General features: G+C 35.3%; 1 protein-coding gene across 6 annotated transcripts in view; it reads left to right on the top strand.

Annotated features, from left to right (window-relative positions):
* The window catches only part of VPS13B (vacuolar protein sorting 13 homolog B), a 480,344-nt gene that overhangs the window by 286,733 nt on the left and 172,457 nt on the right, over positions 1-21,154 (top strand). For 5 of the 6 annotated variants that reach the window (XM_054189533.1, XM_054189532.1, XM_054189535.1 and 2 more), the window contains exon 30: positions 35-146. In XM_054189533.1, the coding sequence (XP_054045508.1) occupies positions 35-146 (112 nt within the window). Of the gene's footprint in view, positions 1-34; positions 147-14,250; positions 14,319-21,154 lie in introns of all 6 variants that reach the window. The other variant, XM_054189538.1, reaches the window with a different exon arrangement.

Raw genomic sequence — 21,154 nt, 5'->3', positions numbered from 1 at the left:
ATCAAACACATATTTTCTCTTCTCCTAACTACAGTTAATCCAGCAATTAAAGAAGACACTTTGGTTCTCAAGATTGGATCTGTCTCTATGGCTCCTCAGGCTGACAACCCTCTTAGTAGAGCTGTGCTCAGAAAAGACATTTATCAGTAAGTGTTGGGGGAAGGGTTTTGGTTTTTCATATATGGTCTCAGAAAAATTCATTTTGGGAGAAGTTAATTGATCAATAAAATGGGTACGTGCAGCCTGTAAAAATACTTTTCACATACAATCTTTTGATATTCAAAACCAGGTTTTTCTGATTTTCTTCACTTGTGGGCTTTCAAATCCATTTAGACAAATCAAGTTCTTCTGTGAAGTGCTGATGAATAACAGAATTTAAATGTCAAGTCATTACGAAGCTTAAGCTCACAGATGAGAACATTTTAAGAGGCTTTCTTTTATTCAGCTACTACTAAGTTCACCTAAGAGAAAAGGATTTTTTTTGTGACTACCAAAGTACTCAGTAGCCATATAGTGCGAAGGAGATAGATCTTAATAATATAAATGGTAAACATATATTCAAACTGTAGGATTCTTCATGTCATGTAGATCAAAGCTGAAAGGAATGCAAACTTCTAAGGAGCTCTTTCCCAGTAAACACATTTTCTGTGAAAATGTCATGCTCTGGATTGTGTCACTAAGTATGTGCAAACCACGCTAATCATATATAGGCAGCAAAACTGGTGAACATATGTAATCAACATGATAAAAGTAATATATGATCCTTAGTAGAGTTGGCACTGTTGCCAGACATGAAAGTATGGTTGCAAATAATACCAAGTGAGAAAAGTCACAGAAATACAGATGAACAAGTGTCTTATACTTCCCGTTGGTCTGTTTTTCAGATGTGGCAATATTTTTAACTACTTCATAGTGCTCTTCAATAGAAATTACAAACATCAAAATCTTTTCCCAGCAGTAAAACATTTACTGCCTAGAAAATGACAGCAAGTTTTACTTTTTGTCAAGACTAGGATTTTTAGGAGACCATGAAATATCTCCAGTTACTCTTCTGATCACTTAGAAGTTGTAAGAGAGTCTTTTTCTTCATATTTCCATGTGGAAATATTTGAATTAGTGTTTTCTGCTTGTATGTTTTGTTTTATAGTAGGGTCTTTTTCATTTGTTTGGTTTGGGTTTTTTAAATGAGCGTTGTATCTATTGTATTATGGAACTTTCATGGAAGAAATCTTACAGCCTGGCACTAGCAATGGCTTTGGGTGGCAGGCCCTGACCCAACTCTCAATGTGCCCATAGTTAAAAGAGACCTTCCTGACATTTGTACATGCTCTACCTGCTTCTGCCCTCTCTGTCTGAGGAGACTCCCATCTGATAGCTGCTTTGAGAGTTACAGAACCGAATGTAGGTTCCACTCTTCTTCTCACAGCAACCAAAAATTTATCAGAAAATTCTGCTACCGTAGAGGGGAATCTGCAAGTTCCAGCTTCTGTAAGGTCATTTCTGTCCCCTGGGGGAACTGTTGAATGTTCCCTGTATGCACATTACAAATCAGTGAGTACGCAACAGGAGGGATGTGATTTGCATCTAAAATCAATGAAGGCATGCTAGTTTAAATTTTTGACTCTGATATCTTTGCATCTGTGGTTTTACGTGAAATGCAGAAATTCCATGCTTTTCAAACCAAAAGTCACTCAGTTGCCCTTTTGCGCTATGGGTCTCTGGCTCTTATATACATTTGTGCAGTGTATATTTGGTTTTCATAGTTTTATACAGTTACAATGTGCTCCAGTCCTCCCTTAGAAGTTGAGACACCGAATGGGTAAGGCAGAAGTAAGCACTGGGCCACAGACACCTCTCGTCTCACTGTTACTGGCTTCTTTGTGACCAGTCTCACAATATCATATGGGAGAAATGTCTGCCATTTTCAGGAATTTCCTCTAACTTCAGTGACCATTCTTCTAATTTCTCAGCAGCTGTCAAATGACTCAGTCTTATCTTTGTTCCTTTAATCATCTAATTATACTAGCTTTAGTGTTTTTAAAATACGTCAGGGCAGAGTGTCAAGTTACTTTGCAGAGTTTTATGAGACAATATTGGAAGTTGGTAGTGGGTGGTCTTTTGATTTTGGGAAGAGAGTTACTATTTTGATCTCTTTAAACAAGCGTCAACCCTTTTGAGCAATATGAATTAATATATTTTAATTAAAAATATTAAGATTCCAGTTTGGAGGCAAAGTTGATGCATTTTCTAATTACATATTCTTTGATCCAGAACATACGGTAGTTACAGAAGCATCGTTGAAGATTAGCCATAAATTTTCTTACATGACAGTCATGGCTGTTAGACCAGTGGAGTTGTGAGTGGAGTTAATTTCACCATTTGTCAGTTTCTTTAGAAAATAAAATAATACTAAGGTTTTTGTATTGTTAAGGCAGGCCACACAGCCTGTATTCAAGGAAAAAAACAAACAGTGGCATATTTTTAACACATAGGCCTGATGTTGATATTATGAGATTTCTTAACGTACACAGTATTTGCCCTTTTTAACCTGTGCATGGTAGATGGTACTAGATAACAAAAATGTGTAGCTGGAGCTAATACAGAATGCTTAAAAATCAAGTAGTAAAATGAGCAATCCCACACAATGTGTAACTTATATATTTTGGTGAAAGATTTCTTACTAAATGTGAACAGAGGTACAAGTAGTACAACATCCAGCTTAAGAGACTCTAAAAAAAGACTGGAATTACAGCAGCCTGTTGATTACTGAAGAATTAGCTGCTACAGCATTCTAATAATCCCAACATGTCATCTTCTGTCTTTTTCCAACCTCTCTTCTCCTCTAATTTGCTGCTGCTGCTTTTAATAGAATAAAAGAAAATAAATCATTGTCTGAACCACTGTCTTTACAGTGTTTCTGGAGTGGGGATACAAACTTAATTTGTGGTGTCACTTTGGTTTAAACAGTCTTCTGTTTAGGTCTGAACTACAACCACATGCAATTAATGTCACTTTTGTAGTGTTTCATGAGAAAAAAGAATTTTTGCTTCTCATTTAGAAAGTGTTCTTTTAGAAAAGGACGAGAAGCTTTTTCATGGCTAAAGGCTGAATTGAATTTCTAAATATCTTTGAATTTGTCCCATAAATTAATACATGAAAAAATGAATACGCTTATTTATCGTCAACAGAATGCCAGCGCGTGAAGGGTAAATCTGGTATGGCTGCAGGTAATACTAAATAAACCAGAACACCTTCTGCCCTGTAAGCTGAAGTGACTCCATCTATGTATTAGGAAAAATAGCTTACTTGCTTAACTTGGAGCAAGAACTAAATTGAAAATTGAATGCTGGGAAAATAATGTGCCCCAAAAGTTTGGGCACACGTATTTTTTTCAGGTGATTATTGGAAGTTGGAAAGAAATGTATTGACACAGTAACTTCAGTTTTCTTATACCATATAAAAATTATTCTAAAATAACTATTTCCTTCAGTAGAAAATGGACTAATTTAGACTATTAATACACGTGGTAAAACAAAGATGCATGTACTGTAACAGTAAATGCAGGGCTCCTGAAAGAAGTACAGTGACACGTTTTTAGCTGGTGACAGTAGGAGACAATTTATCCTCTTCAAATTATTCTTTTTTTCCTACTAAATGCTAGGAGTTGTTTTGTTTATTTTAATGATTTCTCATGAATTTCTGATTCTTAAACCCCAGCTAAGGTGTGTTTGTCTTAAACAAATATGACCACAATTTTATGTTCCCATCAAGAAACTGCCAGTTCTGTGGAACAGAACCCTTGTAGATACCAGAAGCCCTTGGGTCCGAGCCAGAGAGCAGAATAAAGGAGATTTTGGATAAGGATTCAAGTGAGGCAGCAGCCTAGCCTGGCTTACGAGGGGGAAGAGCAGTAAATTAAAACTGTGGAGGAGTCAGATAGTCAGAGTTAATGAAGTTTCAGTTAAGCAGTGAAGGAGAGAACCACGTTTTATTGGTTTTAATTACCTGATCATATTAAACTTGGGATTGGGGGGGCTGCTGCTTGGAGACGACTCAGCATGCTGCAGAAATACAAAATGATGTGGTTGTTTCTTGGCTTGTGTGATCGTGCTGCGTTTTTGAAGCATGATCTTTTGAAGTAGCCAAATGAATGGTCGAAACAGAGAAAAGTCCAGCAGTCTGGGGAGGAAGGTGTTGAGATAGGAAAATCATGTTAATGCCCTGATGGAGTGAAAGTCAGCCAGTTATTTGATATCAGAGAAATTAGATCGGAAGGAAATTTTATAAATGCTGTAACTACAAGAAAAAACAGCCATCTCTTTGGAGGCAAAAAATTGCATTTCTCAGTCCTGGGCTCGCTCTTGTTGGCTCTCTGGTGCCTAGTAAGATAAAAATTCCAACTGCTTTTTTTTTTCCTCAAGATCTTCATAAATATCTCTTATCTTTTGTATTTTTTGGTACCTAACATCAAAGGTATGCTTCTGCTACAGTGTCAGTGTAATGAAATTAAGAACTTAACTGTATGCCAGCTACACAGAGACTTGTAGCAGTTGTGGTGTTTGTAACATACTTTGTTTGCTTTCAAGGACATCAGTTAAGATTTCATATTAGCAGTGAGCACTTCTCTAAAAACTTAAATATATGTTTTCATGTGGAGAGTGCTAAAAAGTTATGTGGCAGATTCTGTTACCATGAAATCCAAGGGAAGCATAGAATCATGGAATAATTTCAGTTGGAAGGGACTTCTCCAGTTCATCTAGTCCAGCCTTGCACTCAAAGCAATTTAGATCAAGTTGCTCAAGTCTTTCTTCAGACAACAAACCTAGGAGTTTATTTAGATCTGCTTGATAATCGTTTGTCAAAAGAACAGACTTTTGATGGGTATAAAGAATTCTCAGGGCACCAGGCCAGATTATCCTTTTCCATGTATGGAGATGGCTGCAGCAAACAGAGAAGCATCTCCTGGGGTAGCTCAAAAAGCCACATTTCCTTCTTTGTGTGTCTTCATATGTTTTCCCTTTGTCGTCATTTCTTTAGTTCTTTCTCTTTTAATAAAAGTGGCTAATGTAGAATATCGGCATGAATAAATTATAATGCTTTAAAGAAGTGGAACTAATCAAACGTGTCTGTAGTCATCTTAGCCAGTTTTCTGCCCAATTATCTCACGTTCTGTGAGATAAATCTGTCACCTTTTTAGATTACAACAGTATTTTCCTGTTATATACAAATAGTGGTTATTGCAATTAAGCTGAGCATAGTTGGAATCCTTGAACACATTTAGTCAGTGGAAACATGACATAAAAAGGACTGAATTAAAAAAATAAATAAATGTGTATGTTAGGGGTTTATAACAACGAATGGCACTAGTTGTGCTAAACTAGCAGCAGAACTGGACAATGTCAGTAGGAAAATGGCTGAGAAATCTTCATCACAAGACCTAGCAATTCTTTTTCTCTGACTGAAAAATATTTGGAAGTAGTCACATGGCTATACTTAAATATGAAGCAGCACAGAGTTGAAATTGAGATAACATTTAGTTCTACTTCTGTATTGGGATAAAGGCCCTATTATACCAAATACTGTGCAAATTGCCTGCTCCATTATATAGATAATTGCCAGTCCTCCCCAACGTGGTTATATTTAGCAAAATGTGATGTGAAACATTAATTAATAGAATTTTAGGGCGTATCCCTGAACAGATAGGCTAAAATAATTTTGAGGTAAAATATTGTTAGGACAAAAATGAAATGGCTGACAAATCACAGAGAACATGGGCTGTTTGGAGGCTATTCTGAAAAGGCCTTACTTATAAAGTCCAGAATAAACATTACTAAACTATCAAGTTCTGGAAGTTTAGGTGAACAGAGTCACAAGCTTTCTTCAGCTTGGCCAATAAAGAATTTAATTGTTCTCTGTGCTCTGGATTCATCATTATTGAGATCCAAGGATTTCATTCATGTCATACATCAAAGCTTAATAGTCCAGGTCTGAATGTTCCATGGTCATTTTCACGTGTAGATCTTTCATAGATCAAAGCATAAAGCTGTCCTTAGACTGTTTTCAATTTGTGAATGTAAATGGAAATTCTTTAAAGACCACCACCCCCACCCCCCAAAAAAAATTACATGTGAAGAGTTTAATCATGAAAAGATAAATGTAAATTATTTCATATTCTTTCTTAAAAATTTTCATCAATACAAGTCTATTTTATTATAAATTTATCTAATCTACTATGTTTTTAATTTTTGTAGTTTACAGTTTTCCACTGGTTTTTAACTTTCAAACATTTACAAATAACAACACAATGTTGTTTTTCTTATAAAATATCTATATTATTTACAATAATATTCTTATAAAATATTTATCTTTATTTCAAGGAGCTTTATCTAGAACATGCTTGCAATAATCATGTAATACATGTAATTGGTTAACAAAGTCCTTCAGTTTAAAAAAAGGAGTAATAAACAATTTTTTGTGTGTGTGCTGATAGAGCTGGAGTGAGGGGAAGGAAAGAATGATGGAAGGAGTTTATGCAAGAAGCACATACATAGCCAGCAGTCTCTGTGGAAATCTGGTTTTTCTTTCAAATGTGGTTTGGAAAATCAAATGCTTTTCAAAACTTTTCAACAGTACCCACATCTATAAGCATCTTCTCTTCAGAAATGTTTTTTGTTCAGTATTAAGTTGCCGAGGGACACATTTATATTCCAAAAACTACACCTTTAAATTATTGTTACAAAAAGCCTGGATTTTCTATAATTGTAGCAAAGAGGCTTTCCTTTTCAAACCAATTACCAGTTAAAAAAAAAAAAAAAAAAAAATCTTCTTTTTACCATAGAAGTTTAGTATTCAGATAACTAAATGTTTCCTAGAATATGCACCTAATATGAAAAATTTCCTTTTAACAGTTGATTATTTTGTAAAGGTTCTAGTAAAACTTATTTTCCGTTTTATGGGTTTTTTTAATACTTCATTGAAGCTTACTTGGTAGGAAAACAAGGAATTAGCTAATGCTGACCTGAGTTACAAAGCTAATCAGTGAAATCAGTTTTTGATGGAAATGTGAGTGGCTTATTAAAGTATGCAAATGTGCCATAGGGAATAAGAAAAAGTAAAAGTTACAGCGCATCATAAAATCTCTATTGCAATTTTTCTTTAATTTCAAAATTTTTAAAAAATCATAGCATTTCAAGGAGAGGTATTTCTTTTATTGCACAGAGATTGTGAAACAGGGTTACGCTACCACCATTTTCAGTTCTTTTCTTCCTGTGTCAAGACAAAAAAAAATTGTAACAGTAAATATTTTTAGCTTGTTCCTATAATTTATTTTCTAATTTTTCGTATTTCAGATCAGGATATCTTTTTCTTAACAAGATTCTCTCTCCACTCAATTTGGATATGCAATATTTTTATTTTTTTTTAATTTAATAATCTTTAGCTTTACTGGTTATGTTGAATTGGGGTTTAAATCAAAATAGTCATATTAAATAGCAAGTTCTAAATATTGTCCTTCGTTATTGTACTTGAACCCATGGTTTTTTCAGCATAAGGACCTTAGGAAAGTCATCTTTATCTTCCTTAAGAATCCTATATCTCTCTCTGCAATAGGGCTTGGAAGTGAAGTCTTTTCCTGCTTTACATTTCTCTCGTCTTCTATCTTTAGTAGAGAGGCAAAAAAAAAAAAAGTCTACTTAGACCTTTTGCCCAGTAAAATATTCATATATATGGATAGCATTACATGGAAACAGCACTCCTAATTAACATTGGCATGTTTGAGGCTATTGCAGCAGTTATTAATTTAAAAACCTCAGTGGAAACTAATTGTAAAATAACAGCTGGAACTGCCCATTTAGTTTCAGAAATGTAGCTTGTTAATTATCTAATACCAAAAGCTATTCAAAGCTAAATTTATATTTGGAATTCAACTTTAAAAATGTTCAGCTTTAACTATCAATCTGATTTTTACTTGAAACTTATTTAACTGTGAATTTTACTGGAATCTGCAATAATACGTAACTAATTTGCCTAAATACATATATTTAAAAATACATTTCCTTATAATGTGCTAGTCAAAATAAAATAAATATCATAATAAGAAAAACATTTCTACAACTTTTTTTTTTAATTCATTAGTTTAACCACTGTGTGCTCAGTACACATACCCACTTTACATTTTCATTTTCACTTAGTAGCACTGAATTTTTTATCTGATTCTTAGAATAACTTTTAATTTCTTTGTGCAGAAAACAAATAGAGATCAAATTGAAATACGCTTTATAGAAACATTTCTATCAAAGATCACTGCCATTATTGTGTCATTTAAGCACCCGTTTGTTGTTAATCAGGGCAGCTCTTTTGGAAACCTTATTAAATATGTCAGCGAAAACCACCTGTCAAGTAAATGTTGATAAAAGACAAATTCAAAGGAATAACCAATTCATTCAAACAGGGCAAAGGTGAAATCTGTAAATTTGTTAAATATATAAGTTGAGGTCTCCTAGTAGCTCTCAAACAATGCATGTATTAAAAAAAAAGATCTTCGTATTAAAAATAACATCACTCCTCAATGATTTATTTCTACTTTCAATTTTGTTTTGAGAACTTAATATGCATTCTATCTGCAAAGTTTGTCTTTCCTTTCAGTTGGGTGCTCTGCTTCTGACTTGGCTGAGGCATTTGTGCAAATTTGTTCTTCGCCCTAGCAACATCCCAGCCCTTTATAGGGAGTATTGGGGAGAAGGAATGAAATTAATTTTATGGACATTCACAGAGATGTGTTTATGCGTGCCTAATAGTTCTGCTCTAGAGGCAGGCAGAGATTTCAAAGAGCATCTTCATAGATCTCTCAAATTCTTTCAAGTTTGACCTGGAATATCATAGGAACTTGCTCACGTGTTTGGGAGGGACTCCAGTGATGAGGCATGGTGAGGAGAACCACTCTGAGCTTGGGCGCCTTGTGGGGGTGCCCATTCTTTAGCAGTGCAGGGCAGGCCAGTGGTCTCCCCTGGCCTCGTGTACCAGTTCCACATCAATGCCTGGCTAGCCATCACTGTCTTGCTCACACACTTCAGTGGACAAATATGGTGATAACAACCTCATGTTCCATATTCAACAGCCTTGTTTTGGCTGTTGACCTCAGTCTAGTCTATTTGCTAAGCGGTGAGGGAGTTGCAGTAGAGTGAAGATCTCGGTTTTAGTGCTTAGGGCAACCACACTGAGATTTTTCTGGGAAAGCTTTTGAGTTTACAGTGTGGTTATGATTGTTTCATTATTCAGGTATAGCTCATTCTCACTAACACCTGTGTGTGATTTAGAACTAAATTGGGAATAGGTTTTCAGACTCCCTTTAAACTGGCCTGTGGGTTCAGGTTGTGAAATTCTTGGGTCAGACAGTTTAGCTGTGAACTTTGAAGACAGGCATGAGAGAAGCATCTCTTCAAAAACAGAGCCTACAAAGTGTTCAATAACATATTTTTATCTAATTTCTTGTAGCATGTACTCCATTTCTTTGACTATTTATTCAAGATGCCATCATTTAACAGCTTAAGGTCAGAAGTAAATAGCAGTTGTAAAGTAAAACTTTCACAAGGGCGTTGCTTTCTCTCTTATGCCAGCGCGCTACACTTTGTTCTATAAAAAGGTTTCTCAGCTGTGGGTGATCTTAACTACTGTATGTTCTACAAAGTCAAGGCTAAGTTAAAACTCCTAGGTCTTCTGATATTTCTTGCCATCTCAAATACTGTTTTAACACAGTCAATTAGTATTTGCTGTGTGGTATATATGGAGCTTGACAAGTGAAGTTCATACAACGTCAGTTTTGGAATCTGTAATATGTTTATGGTGACTGAGTGGAGGAGAGATGAGGATTTCCTTTGTTTGTACTGGTTTGAGGTGCTGTTTAACATAGGGGTTTTTTCCATTTCCTTTTTTTCCAAAAACCTGCAATTCTGCTGTGATGAAGCCTATTATAGTGAAGCCACTCAGATTGCTATTTCCTAATCTTTTGATAACAAATACTTGTTGTGCATAGTTTGGTGTTTTTATTGAGACATTCAGGTTATTGCAGTTCTTGTTGTGTTCTTCCTGAAGAAGAGTCACTTCTTCTCCTTTTTGCTTCATAACCTTTTGTTCATTTTAAATGAACCTCTCAGAAATCTCCTATCTTTGTTTCTCTTCAACTAACACACCTCCTTCACGGAAATCAGGTTGTGTAATTTTTTGCCTTCCCTCAACTCTAATAATGGCCCTTCCTCCCATTTGAAAATATTTTTCAAACTTTTAATTCTTGAGTTACTACGATGGAGACAAAACATTTCAGATGTTTGAAGAGCTGTTTGGGTAGAGAAGTCTCTCAGTCTCCCACAGAAGCCAGTGATGTGTAGGCTAGCCATGCCCAGTGAAGGGGCTAAAGGAGTAAAGCCTGGCCCTGGGCTTCCTTTGGGCAGCCCAGAGTGGGGTGACGTAATGTTGATTTTTAACATTACTTTAGCCACAGTCGTCTTTGGGCAGTGAGTTTTGTGCACACCTAGGTCGCAAATCTAAACTCGAGATGTTCTAAGACGTGCTTCTCTTTGCAGCTCCGTGGTGTTGCTGGTTGTACTTGGGCATAGTGAGCTGGGTGAGGGAGCTGAAGGAGCTCAAAAAATTTGAGGGTCATTAGGCAATTTTTTTCAGTTAGGTCATTACCCTGAGCCTATTTATTCTATAGGCACACAAGGATTAGCCCTAGCAAAAAAGGTATATTGCAGCAGCCTGGGCTTGGATCAACTTAATCTGCCATCATGCTTCAGGCTTTTGAAACACAGCACAGAATCTGACACTATGAACTAAGAATTTTAATAAAATTCTCAGATTCAGCATTAACATTATTAGACATACTGTAACAGTTTAAAAAGGTAAACAAGAAAAGGCACAGAGACAAAGAAAAAAGACGTTAAATACCAGTTAAAAATCCCAGGATACCTTTCACAGTTTACATACTCAGCAACATGAATGCAATGAAAAATTTTGCAGATAAGCTGTAAAACTGGAAAATAAAAGGAAATCTGAAAGCTAGAGTTATTTTTTATGTGAGTTGTGTTGTATGTTTTATGTTATAAAGCAACATTATTGAAGTTTTTACATTTCTTTTTCTTCTTTCAAGTTACCTCCCTTTAATCTCTCTTTTTCTCTAACCAAGTAGCTTTATATTTTGCCTGTTATTGTAAAATACTGGGGGGAATGAGGAAGGGTGTTCAGGTTTCTGTTAATACAGGAGAAAATAATTAGTTGGTCCTTATGAATTAGTGCCATTTTAAGACCTGGAGTGGTTCCCCTATGCAAGTTCCATAAGTAAAGTTCAGTTACTTTACACAAAACTCCTTACAGTTTTTTCCCTGGGTCTCCTTTGCTGATTCTTAACATATATGATTGAATCCACATATCAGGGTTACTTTTTCATATTATAACGAAAATTATCATCCTTAAATCTTGGCTGCGATAATTTATTGTAAAATAATTCAGGAAAGCTTTTAAAAACTTATTATTCTATACAGTTTTCTTCATAACTGTCTGTAAGTAAATATAATTTCCATCCGATTTGGTTTCAGCAAATGTTTTGTTTGTTGAAAAGTATTTTCCAGTAATATATAAAGCAGACTTTTTTTTTTCTTTGTAGTATTTTTAATTATAACAGGATCTCAAGTTAAATATAATGCAAGTTGTGTGCTTCTGTTACTGGGAAAACCATATCCCATTTGTAATGAGACATTTGTTAACTTCTGTATACGGATTGCGGTTCATTCCACAAATATTTGTGGGTTCTCTGATGTCCCTCACAGGGTTTTATCTATGACACATTCATACCACAGTTCTTAAACTACTTTTTGGATAGAAGATTTCTTTCTTTTGCAAAACCATTTGCCAATGTCTTCCTTTTCCATTTAATGTTTTTAAGTATTCCTACTTTAGTTTTTGATTATTTGACAAAAAGGATTATCAGAAATATACAGAATGATTGCATGTTATTTGAGCATATTTCTCTATGGGATACTATTCAAACATCCCCTGTCAAAATTAAATCCCTGTTGCTTGTATCCTGAATAACTCAAAGTGTATTGTTTAAGTGAGTGTCGTTCCTTGCCCATACTGATTTTCCAAGATAGCTTAGTGCTCAACCACCTTAAGTACAGTCAAAAGTCATGCTTAATGTTTCTTATGTTTAAGCTCTTACTGTGCACACTACTTTGTCTTCCATTATTGCTATTAAACCTGATTACATTGCAGTAAAAACAGATTTAAAGGTTATATACAGTGGGTTTTGTTGCATTTCAGAAGTTATTCTTTCTTCTTTTTTTTTTTTTTCCCTTAAAGATATAAATCCACCCCCACCCCCCTTTTTTAATTTTTTTAGGACTGGTTCATGTTCTTATGGGGTTTATTAGTTGTAGGACACAAAGATAAATGTAGCCGCCTTCAGTGTCTCAAAACATTTTTCATGCCTTCTGATGCTTTTGGTTATTAGGGTGGGTGGGTTTTTTTCTGTGAAATGGCAATGGCTAACACTGGTATGTTAATGGCTAACACAAGTGCATGTTGAGAGTAATAAAATACAGAGATAGTATCAGGCATCTCCACTGAGTTCAATGATTGGCATAAATCACAGATACTCCATTTTTCTGGAATGATAGTGTGTGTTCTCCAGCAATAAAAAATTAACAGGTGTGGAGGTGATACAAATAGAACGTAGGAGTATCTCTACATAGATATATCCTGTACTTGCAGGATAGGAACAGAACAGATTTGAACTCTTCCTGATTACCAAAGTTATTTAACTATTCAGTAGTATTATTTAATGTTTGAGTTTGACAGTTTTTCAAGGAACAGGAAGAAACTTGCAGGTTAGCAAATCCAGCTCCAAAGAAAATCTGAAAATTTTCTTTTCTCCAGTTAGGGTTGGATGTTTATATATATGTGTGTGTATAGATATTAGAGAAAAATTCAGAGGAATGCAATTCTCTGGTAGGTGTTGATTCAGACTCTCTTTTGATACACCTAATTCTTCAGACAGCTTGCAAAGGTTGATTTTCCATGTTCTTCACATGATAAAAACGTCCGATACATTATGTAACTGAAAGTGTTGTAGTAGTTGCTTTCTAAAAATAATTTTGAAAATCTGCTATTGTATTCTTCATACATTGCAGCTCTTAAAAAAAATATTTAGGCAACTGTATTTACTAAACTGGACACAAACTGACTACAGATGATAGAATTTGCTGTTTCCCAAATGGGCTATGTAGTGAGCTGGGTATTTGTGTGTGTGTTTGTATCTGTGTCATAAAACTCTGAGTTTTCTTCATTACCACCACCATTTATATGTTTTGGGTGCCTCATGGAGTTAGTTGAATTACCTGACATTGGAATCTGTAGTCTTCATGGTCAATGCTGTGAATATACAGGGAAATTTTGAGTAGAAGAGGATGACTCTTGCCTGGTATTACCCTGTTTAAGTGGAGGTTACTTGAAACCTCTGTTAAAAACCATCTCTAACAAGCTTTGTGTATGTGCTGAACAGTAGGTTTTAACCAATTTAGTGTGAAGGCTTTATATTAAATGTTTACAAAAGCAATGGTATAATCTGTGGCTTCCTATGGCAGGATGTAGGTTTCTAAGAATAAGTTGTCTCCTGCTGCCAAAAGCTACGTCAGCAACAGTTTATAATGGATGAGAATCATCTTGAGTTTGGGCTCTGCTTGTTTTATGTCATGTCCTTTACCTGGTCTTTCTGGTTCTCTAAGATTTTTAGATATTTTGTACTTTTGTCCTAAAGATGAGTTTTGAGGTCAATTTCCTAATACATTTCATTTGTTCTGTTTTTCATCTTTTAAAGCATGTGCTAAATATGTTAAAAAGCCTTTACCTAGATAACCCTTTTAAAGTAGCGCATCTCTGTGCATATAAATGTTTACTTTCAAAAAGTTCAATATATTGGTATCACAGTTTAAGCTTTAGCAGTAGTTTGCTTTTAAGAACAAAGCTACCAATTTATTTTTCATCGTAGAAGAAACAAGAAGCTACAGTCACTTCAGTCTGAAATAACTATTTGTAAATTTAAGTTGCAGTAATTGTATTTAATGACATGGAGGAATTAGTGGGTTTAAAATTGACTGTAAGAATGGGACTCAAAATGTGTGGCTTATAGTTGTGGCTTTGTTACAGATTTTGAGGTGAGAATCTATGTATGATAATTTCATTTGTAAACTGACCTTTCAGGCAGATCTCTCTTGAAGTTTTGCTGCATCCTTCCACATCTTCTGGATGTTTCACTGAATTAAGTAAAGGTATTTGGAAAAAAATTAGTCCTTTCAGTGATGTGCAAAATACTTCTCAATAGCTTTAGACTCTTGTTTCTTTTAGAAAACCTTCCTACATTTCTCTGTGGAAGTTTACACCCTTTGTCAAAGTTGTTAGTTCTCGAAAACTTTTTCTAATGGTTGTAAGTCAAGGAGACCGTGCTTGACCTTTAGGTGTGATTCCATTAGTCATACTTTGAGAAAGAATAGAAACAATAGTAAAGAGGAGATGAGGTCTCTGGTAATAACATACTTAAAAGCTTTACCTTAAGTCCCTAAAAGAACTGCTGAAATACCGTCAAAAGGTGTATTGTAATCTCCATAATCAAAAGATGTTGTAGTGGAGCACTTCTTTCCTCTGCTTCATTCCTCCTGCAAACCCAGAACAAACTGGAAAATGCTGGTGGCAAATCTGATTAGGAGAAACTTGAAAATATGCTGCCTCTGTAGTCAAATCATAATCTTTTCTGGAGAAACGTGAAATACACATTATTCAATAAATCTCTTATATTGATATTATTATGAATAATTTCTGCTTTTTTAGGTCCTAAGAATCACTGAGAATAAATTAAGAAATTTATTTGCATATTTTTTCTTTCTCCCCCCCCCCTTCAAAAGTGTATTTATAAGTAAACTCCCTTTCAATATATTTTGTTAGGCATAGATTCATATTGAATTTGGAAGTGTCATTAACAATAGTTTAATGGGGTTTTAAGGAAGACAAAATAGTGGTTTTAACGTTAAAGGTAATATATTTCATAACGAATATGGAATTAGTTTTCTACCAGGATAGTTTCCCAATGATATTTAAATGGAAAAAACGGTGCAAGGACTTCAGCAAAGAAGACTTAAAGGAGGTAATTTTGAAGACTTTGTTATTGACATATTTTATGATATCATATACAGTATTTAAAAAGTAGTTCCAGCTTGCCATAATGAATACAATGATTCTGCAAAAAGAAAAAGAAAATACAAGTGGCATCTGGAGAAACTAATTTAATCAGTGCCAAAGATAAATGTGAATTGACTTGAAAAGTTAAATATTCGTGTTTTAGAATGGTTTCTTGTTGTATTATCTATGCTATAAACTTCATCTATTACAATATACACGTGCTAAAAATATGGATTAGTACACATTTTTTAATATAAAGGGAAATCTGGTATTTATTTATTTCTAATGTTCCGTACTACTTTGTATGGAATTTGTTTGACGTCCAGGTATGAGTTTGATATACTGACACAACAGCGAGAAGAAATCCTGTCCCATGTCAGCTTATCAAACACACTGTGGACAGTATGTCTTCTAGCTTGTACCGTGGTACCAGGTCGCACTGCACCATTTAAAGAAATTCCATGCATCAAATACGAAGACTGTGTTCAGTGAAACTCAACCTCGGTATTTCCAGGTGAATTTCTAGAACATCTGAAAAGACTGAGGTATTGTACCACTAAACTGGGTGACAGTTTAAACAAAGTAAAATACAGGATGAAAGCAATGGGAAAATCACAAGATTATTTACCTTAGCTCTGTGGTAACCGAGCACACATTAAATATTTGAAAAATCAAAATTAAAGATCTTTTTACTTCCAAACAGCATTAGGTTTTGAGATAAGATTATTTGTACCATGAAACAAAAGCATTAAAGGATTTCGGTTATATTGTATTTTGGCATTTTTGTTAACTGCCACCCCAGACTTCCACTCCACCCTCTTAAACTCTTCAAGCTCTTTCCCCACTGATTCTATTTAGAGAGACTCTATTCCACTTGTTTTTTCTAGAAACATTTGGCATCCAAAAATATCACACAGACCTTCCTTTGGAATTGTGCATACTTATCATTTATACAGTCTGTCAACTGTATATTTATCCTATGCTCCCTGAATTTTGGTGAATGCCTCAAAACTATAACGAGATTCCTCAAACTGTCTAAACATTGAACAGTATAAAAATGAAAAACTGATCTTTAGAAGTTCACTTGCTCATGCTGTTATTTTTGCTGAGGAATTTAAACAATAAAATTACAAAAGCAATTAAATAGATGACATCTAAATCCACAGCTGCAAACTTCAGCTTTGTTTCGTTTTACGCTTTTTTTGAGAGAGACTGCAATTGCCTTATAGTTTACCATACCATACCTTATCGTCACAGGATCATTCGTATTGTGTTCCAGATATGACTTTAGAAAGCAACTGTACTGCAGAAGTTCTTCTTCATCTTTGCAGGCAATTACTGTACCAGAGCCTTTGGAACAAGGGGCTACTTTTAAATGCGTGGTCACCTCACAGGATATGTAGAGCATTTCCTGCCTGTAGGACTAAAGGAAGGAAGCATAGGGCCAAAATGTTTGATGTGTGATCTACTGTAATGCCTTTCATGTGTTTGGTGGCTTTTATATAATCAATGCACTGCTACCAATCCTGACCTTGGTGTAGTCCTGTTCACTAATATCTGACCTTCCTAAATGGATCGCAAATGGAATTATAGTCACACCCACTTGGCACCACCACTGTAATTAATGGGCGTGAGGGGGTGGTGTTATTTTTCCCTCTGAATATTTACATACTGGGTTTTTAAATTAAAATATTTAAGTAGTTACCTAAATAGTATCTTGATAAAAAATTGCAGTAGTTAATTTTTATACATATTTTTATATGTTTGCATTCTTATAGCACTGTATATCCGATGATCTCAAAATGTTTTCTGTGCAATTAATTATAGTCACAAAATCATTTTGGCATTAAGCCCACAATATAGATGAGTAGACTGTTGAAGAGGTTAATTTTGTTGCTTAGAGTCACATAATAAGCAAGTTTAGAGAGAATAGGAATGAAATCTGCCTCTCCTGTTTTCCTTTGGCATGTTCTGGCCTGGCAAAGAGGTGAATGTGTCCTGCAGGAGGCCTGGCCAGGCAGTCTCCCTAGTCGTAGACCTTCTTGCGCACAACACGTGGAGACCTGGCAGACTTAGCTCTTCTACGTGTCCACGCGTCTAGTTAGGTTTGTCACCTCAAGCTGTAACCACAACAGCATCTTCCCTTCCTTTTGACAGGGTATCAGTCAGACGTGCAAAATAGGCACAAACCATTGAATTCAGTTCTCAGGATTTCTTCTTCTGTATGTTCAAAACCAAATCTCTTCTTTCTTGCATTATGATAGCTCAGTGAAAATCAATCCTTTTTATAATGGTTTTGGGTGAAAGTAAATATCTGTATAACTCAATTGTTGCAGTTGATGAAACTGGTCAAGTAAAGGGTGCAAAGTAGTTAGCCAAAAGAAAAGGGATTGTAATATTTCAGTCTTTCATTTCTGAGCTGTTTGTTTAAGAACTGAGATTTTTGTCTGTGTTGTCTATTTTTAAGCAAAAGCTTACAAAGTAATTGTAAGGGAAGACCTGTCTACTTTGTCTCGGCAAGAAAAAGCTCTGCTGAAAAGTATTAGTAAAAATAAAATGGGCTATTTTGGTGAGATTTTTTGGAAAAAATTAAGTAGTTTTATTATTACTATTATTATTTTCTGTAGAAGACTTATTGCTGCACAACTGGGAAAGTCTAGAAGCAGAGAGAGGGAGAGTCTGTGTTTCAGTCTGTCCCATCTACATTTGTTTCAAATGTGACTGATTAATACCTAGCTCAGAGATACTTAAACAGTTGTAGGTAGAGTAGCATGATGGCTTTGCTGAAGATCTTGAATACTTTCTCTTAATGTCATTCTCTGTTTGCCAGGAACTGAGATCTTAATAGTAGTAGCTTCTGTGCTGTGCTTAAGTGTCTAGAAGCTCATAGTGTCTTGAAACAGCAATAGATTAAACTCCTTTTCAAGGCTGAATTAACAAAACCTGTATCTCACATGTCTTTATGTACTGCAGACTCTGAAACTGGGGAGACTGAAAGACATGTAATGACACTCAACTGAGTCTTAGTACTCTTTCATTTGATAGTCTGTTCTGGATGATCAGGAGGTAGATGATTTGTTCTGTACATCCAATTGTCTTTTGGTTTTTTTTTTCCACCAGGCACTTGGACGTTCATGTTTTGAATGATGTCTTAGTGTACACTAATCCATAGTTGAGTCATCTTTTTTTTTTGTTTTTATGACTTCAAAATACTGAGTTCCATAATTTCTCCACTATGCTTATCCTTGTGTTACCCAAAGATCTTTATAGCTTCTTGGTGGCTCATCCTTTTCTTTAGCTTTTTTGCACTTAAACCATTTCCTCTCTTTGCCATGATACTCATCTGTAGGAATACAGAACGAAAAAGGAACCAGTGCCCAAGAGACCCAAGTCAGATATTTGTCCAACATTAGTTTAAAATAGAGGAAAATTACCCGTTATACTTGTACTTTTGCTTCACTGTATCAATTGTTTGAAGCAGTCTAGCATAATCAAAATAAATTTTTGTATATGTTTCAGTCACTGCTTGTCTTTTTTTTTCAACATACTAATTGCGCAAGTAATCTACCTCCAAGTTGATTTATGTCTATTCACAAAAGTTATAAACACTGCAAGGCGTTTTAGAGTTAGAAGTATGAGTGTTGATGACTACAAAAAATATTCAGTTAGAATTCAATTAATAACTTCTTCCTCTGCATTAGTAATGTGATGTATCTGTCCACTATGTAAATGTTTAGGAGTGGTCAGTCATTTTTATTTTGCTCATGGAGCTAGCATTGATGTTTTCTTTTTATAAGGGTCTTCCACATCTGAAGATGAACCCAGGTACCTTAACTTACAGGACACCCGCCATGTAGCGTCTTCCATAGATAATGCTGTACAGAACACAACACAAGAGCTAATCAGGGGGAATGTAGTTGTCGTTGTTAAACAGATTCTTGTAAAGATTAAATATAACATTAAAAAGTGAAGTGAATATAGACATATGAACAAAATAGTATTACTTGCTAGTCCGTAAAGCATTAAACAAAGGAGCCTTACTGTACTTGGTTTATATTTTTATTTGACCAAAATTTGCTGGTATCCCATCCAGAGTATGCTGCCAGCAAGTGTGGAGATGGGGCAGTAGTTGAGTTCTTCTGAGGCTGAACTGGAGAGGGAGAAGGAGCAGCTGCCAAGAAAGCCAGTCATATGTGGCATAGTTCCTGGGGAAAAGAGGCAGAAATGGTGAGAATTGGAGTTTATTGCTGACAGCATTTGACAGCCTGCTGTACTGACCCAGACTAAAATAAACTGTTTCCAACATCCCAGCAGTCATAAAACACTACGTTTGTTAAACCACAAATAAGTCTTCCTATGGACAGATGGCGGGGTGGGGAAGCAAAGCTGAGGTTACCCTTCTAGGGATATACAGAGCTCACTCAGTATGGCAGAATGTGTATCCAGGATCGTGTACAAAATTTTAGAAATTTATCAGGATCTTTACTTCTTGTCTAAGGATGTCTCCTCCTCTCTTCTTGTAAGAATAGAATTTTCTTACCTGCTGCTTTTCTTTAACTTCAGTATTAGTGCCCTGATCCCATCTTTCTTCTCCCTCCTGCCCACTTCTGTGCCCTCCTTTTTTTCTCCTTAACTTCTCATTCTTCTTTTGGTCTTCCTCACAAATAATGTTTTTAATTTCTTCAAATTTAGGCAAATCCAAGTCTTCCATCATAAACTGTCATGCTACAGGATTTCTTTTATTCCTGTTCTAAGATCATGTCTACATATGTTCTGTGATGTCGGGGAAGTTCTGTTTCTCTCCCAGTGGCACAAGCGTTAGCTTCTTTCCTGTGGCAAAGAGGCATCTACTTGCTATAATTTAAAAAAGAAAAAAAGAAAAACAAAAAACAAAAAAGAAAAAAAATATTTGCCTTTCTTTGGAAAGCTGATTCCTGTCTGGAGTTTTACTGATAGAAGGTCAGCATTTTCAAAAGCCAGTACTGTTGTCATAGATGCTCTAGGTATACCACGTTTTTCTCTGTGCCCTTCTTAACATCTATGGCATGTCACTCCAAATGGAACTGTGGTCCATTGCTTCCCTAAGAAACAATTGTTTCAGTTTCCCCTGTTTGGTATAATGCATTCGATGGAGAATGTTAGGAAACTTTATTGAATTGAATTGGGGAAAAAGGCAGCTAAGGAGCATTAGGTCAGTGATAAATGTTGTTGTGATTTCTACACTAGTTCAGTCAAGTCTCATTTATAGGTGATGGGCTTTCAGAATACATTTGGGCTGGGACTCCACAAGATTAAGCGTAAGAGGAAGTGGTCCTCTTGCATAGCATCTATATCCAGGTCCAACAAGGTGTTACTGGTTTTACCCCTATAAAGTAGAAGGTATATATTGATGTAAACTTTTAAATTAGAATAGGAAGAATTTTTACCACCAGACAGAACCCTTAATAATTGAAATTTGGATGGATAGGTTTGTCACCTCTGTACCTGGAAGCAGAAATCAGTGCACACAGAGATCTAGTAACTGCTAACAAAAATTAGCTGTAGTGTATAAAGTCTGTGAATGTTTCTTATTCGTTACATAATGTATAGTCTTTAAATGCCATTTTCCTGGCTTGTTTAGCTTTTCGTAGGTCTCAGATGAGCTATAAGTGAATAGATTTAACTTCTTTACAGTGGGTCTCAGAATTACGCCTATTCAGCAGCATGTAGTAACTGGTTCAACATGAGCTGTTTCTTATATAAACATACAAAAAGTCTGACCCAGACTAAATCAATTTAAAAAAGAAAAACATTAAAGCTGTGTTTCCTGTTACATGCTTATGGACGTCTTTGGTTGCTTATGATCTTACTGTATTATTGACCAACTGTTGTATTCTTCACCACCTGCCAAAAGGTTCAGATGGGACAGTGAAGTTGTTTTCAGAAGGGGGAA

Source organism: Rissa tridactyla, chromosome 2, assembly GCF_028500815.1.
Source record: "Rissa tridactyla isolate bRisTri1 chromosome 2, bRisTri1.patW.cur.20221130, whole genome shotgun sequence".
NCBI lineage: Eukaryota > Metazoa > Chordata > Aves > Charadriiformes > Laridae > Rissa > Rissa tridactyla.
This window is presented reverse-complemented; position numbering and strand designations above follow the sequence as displayed.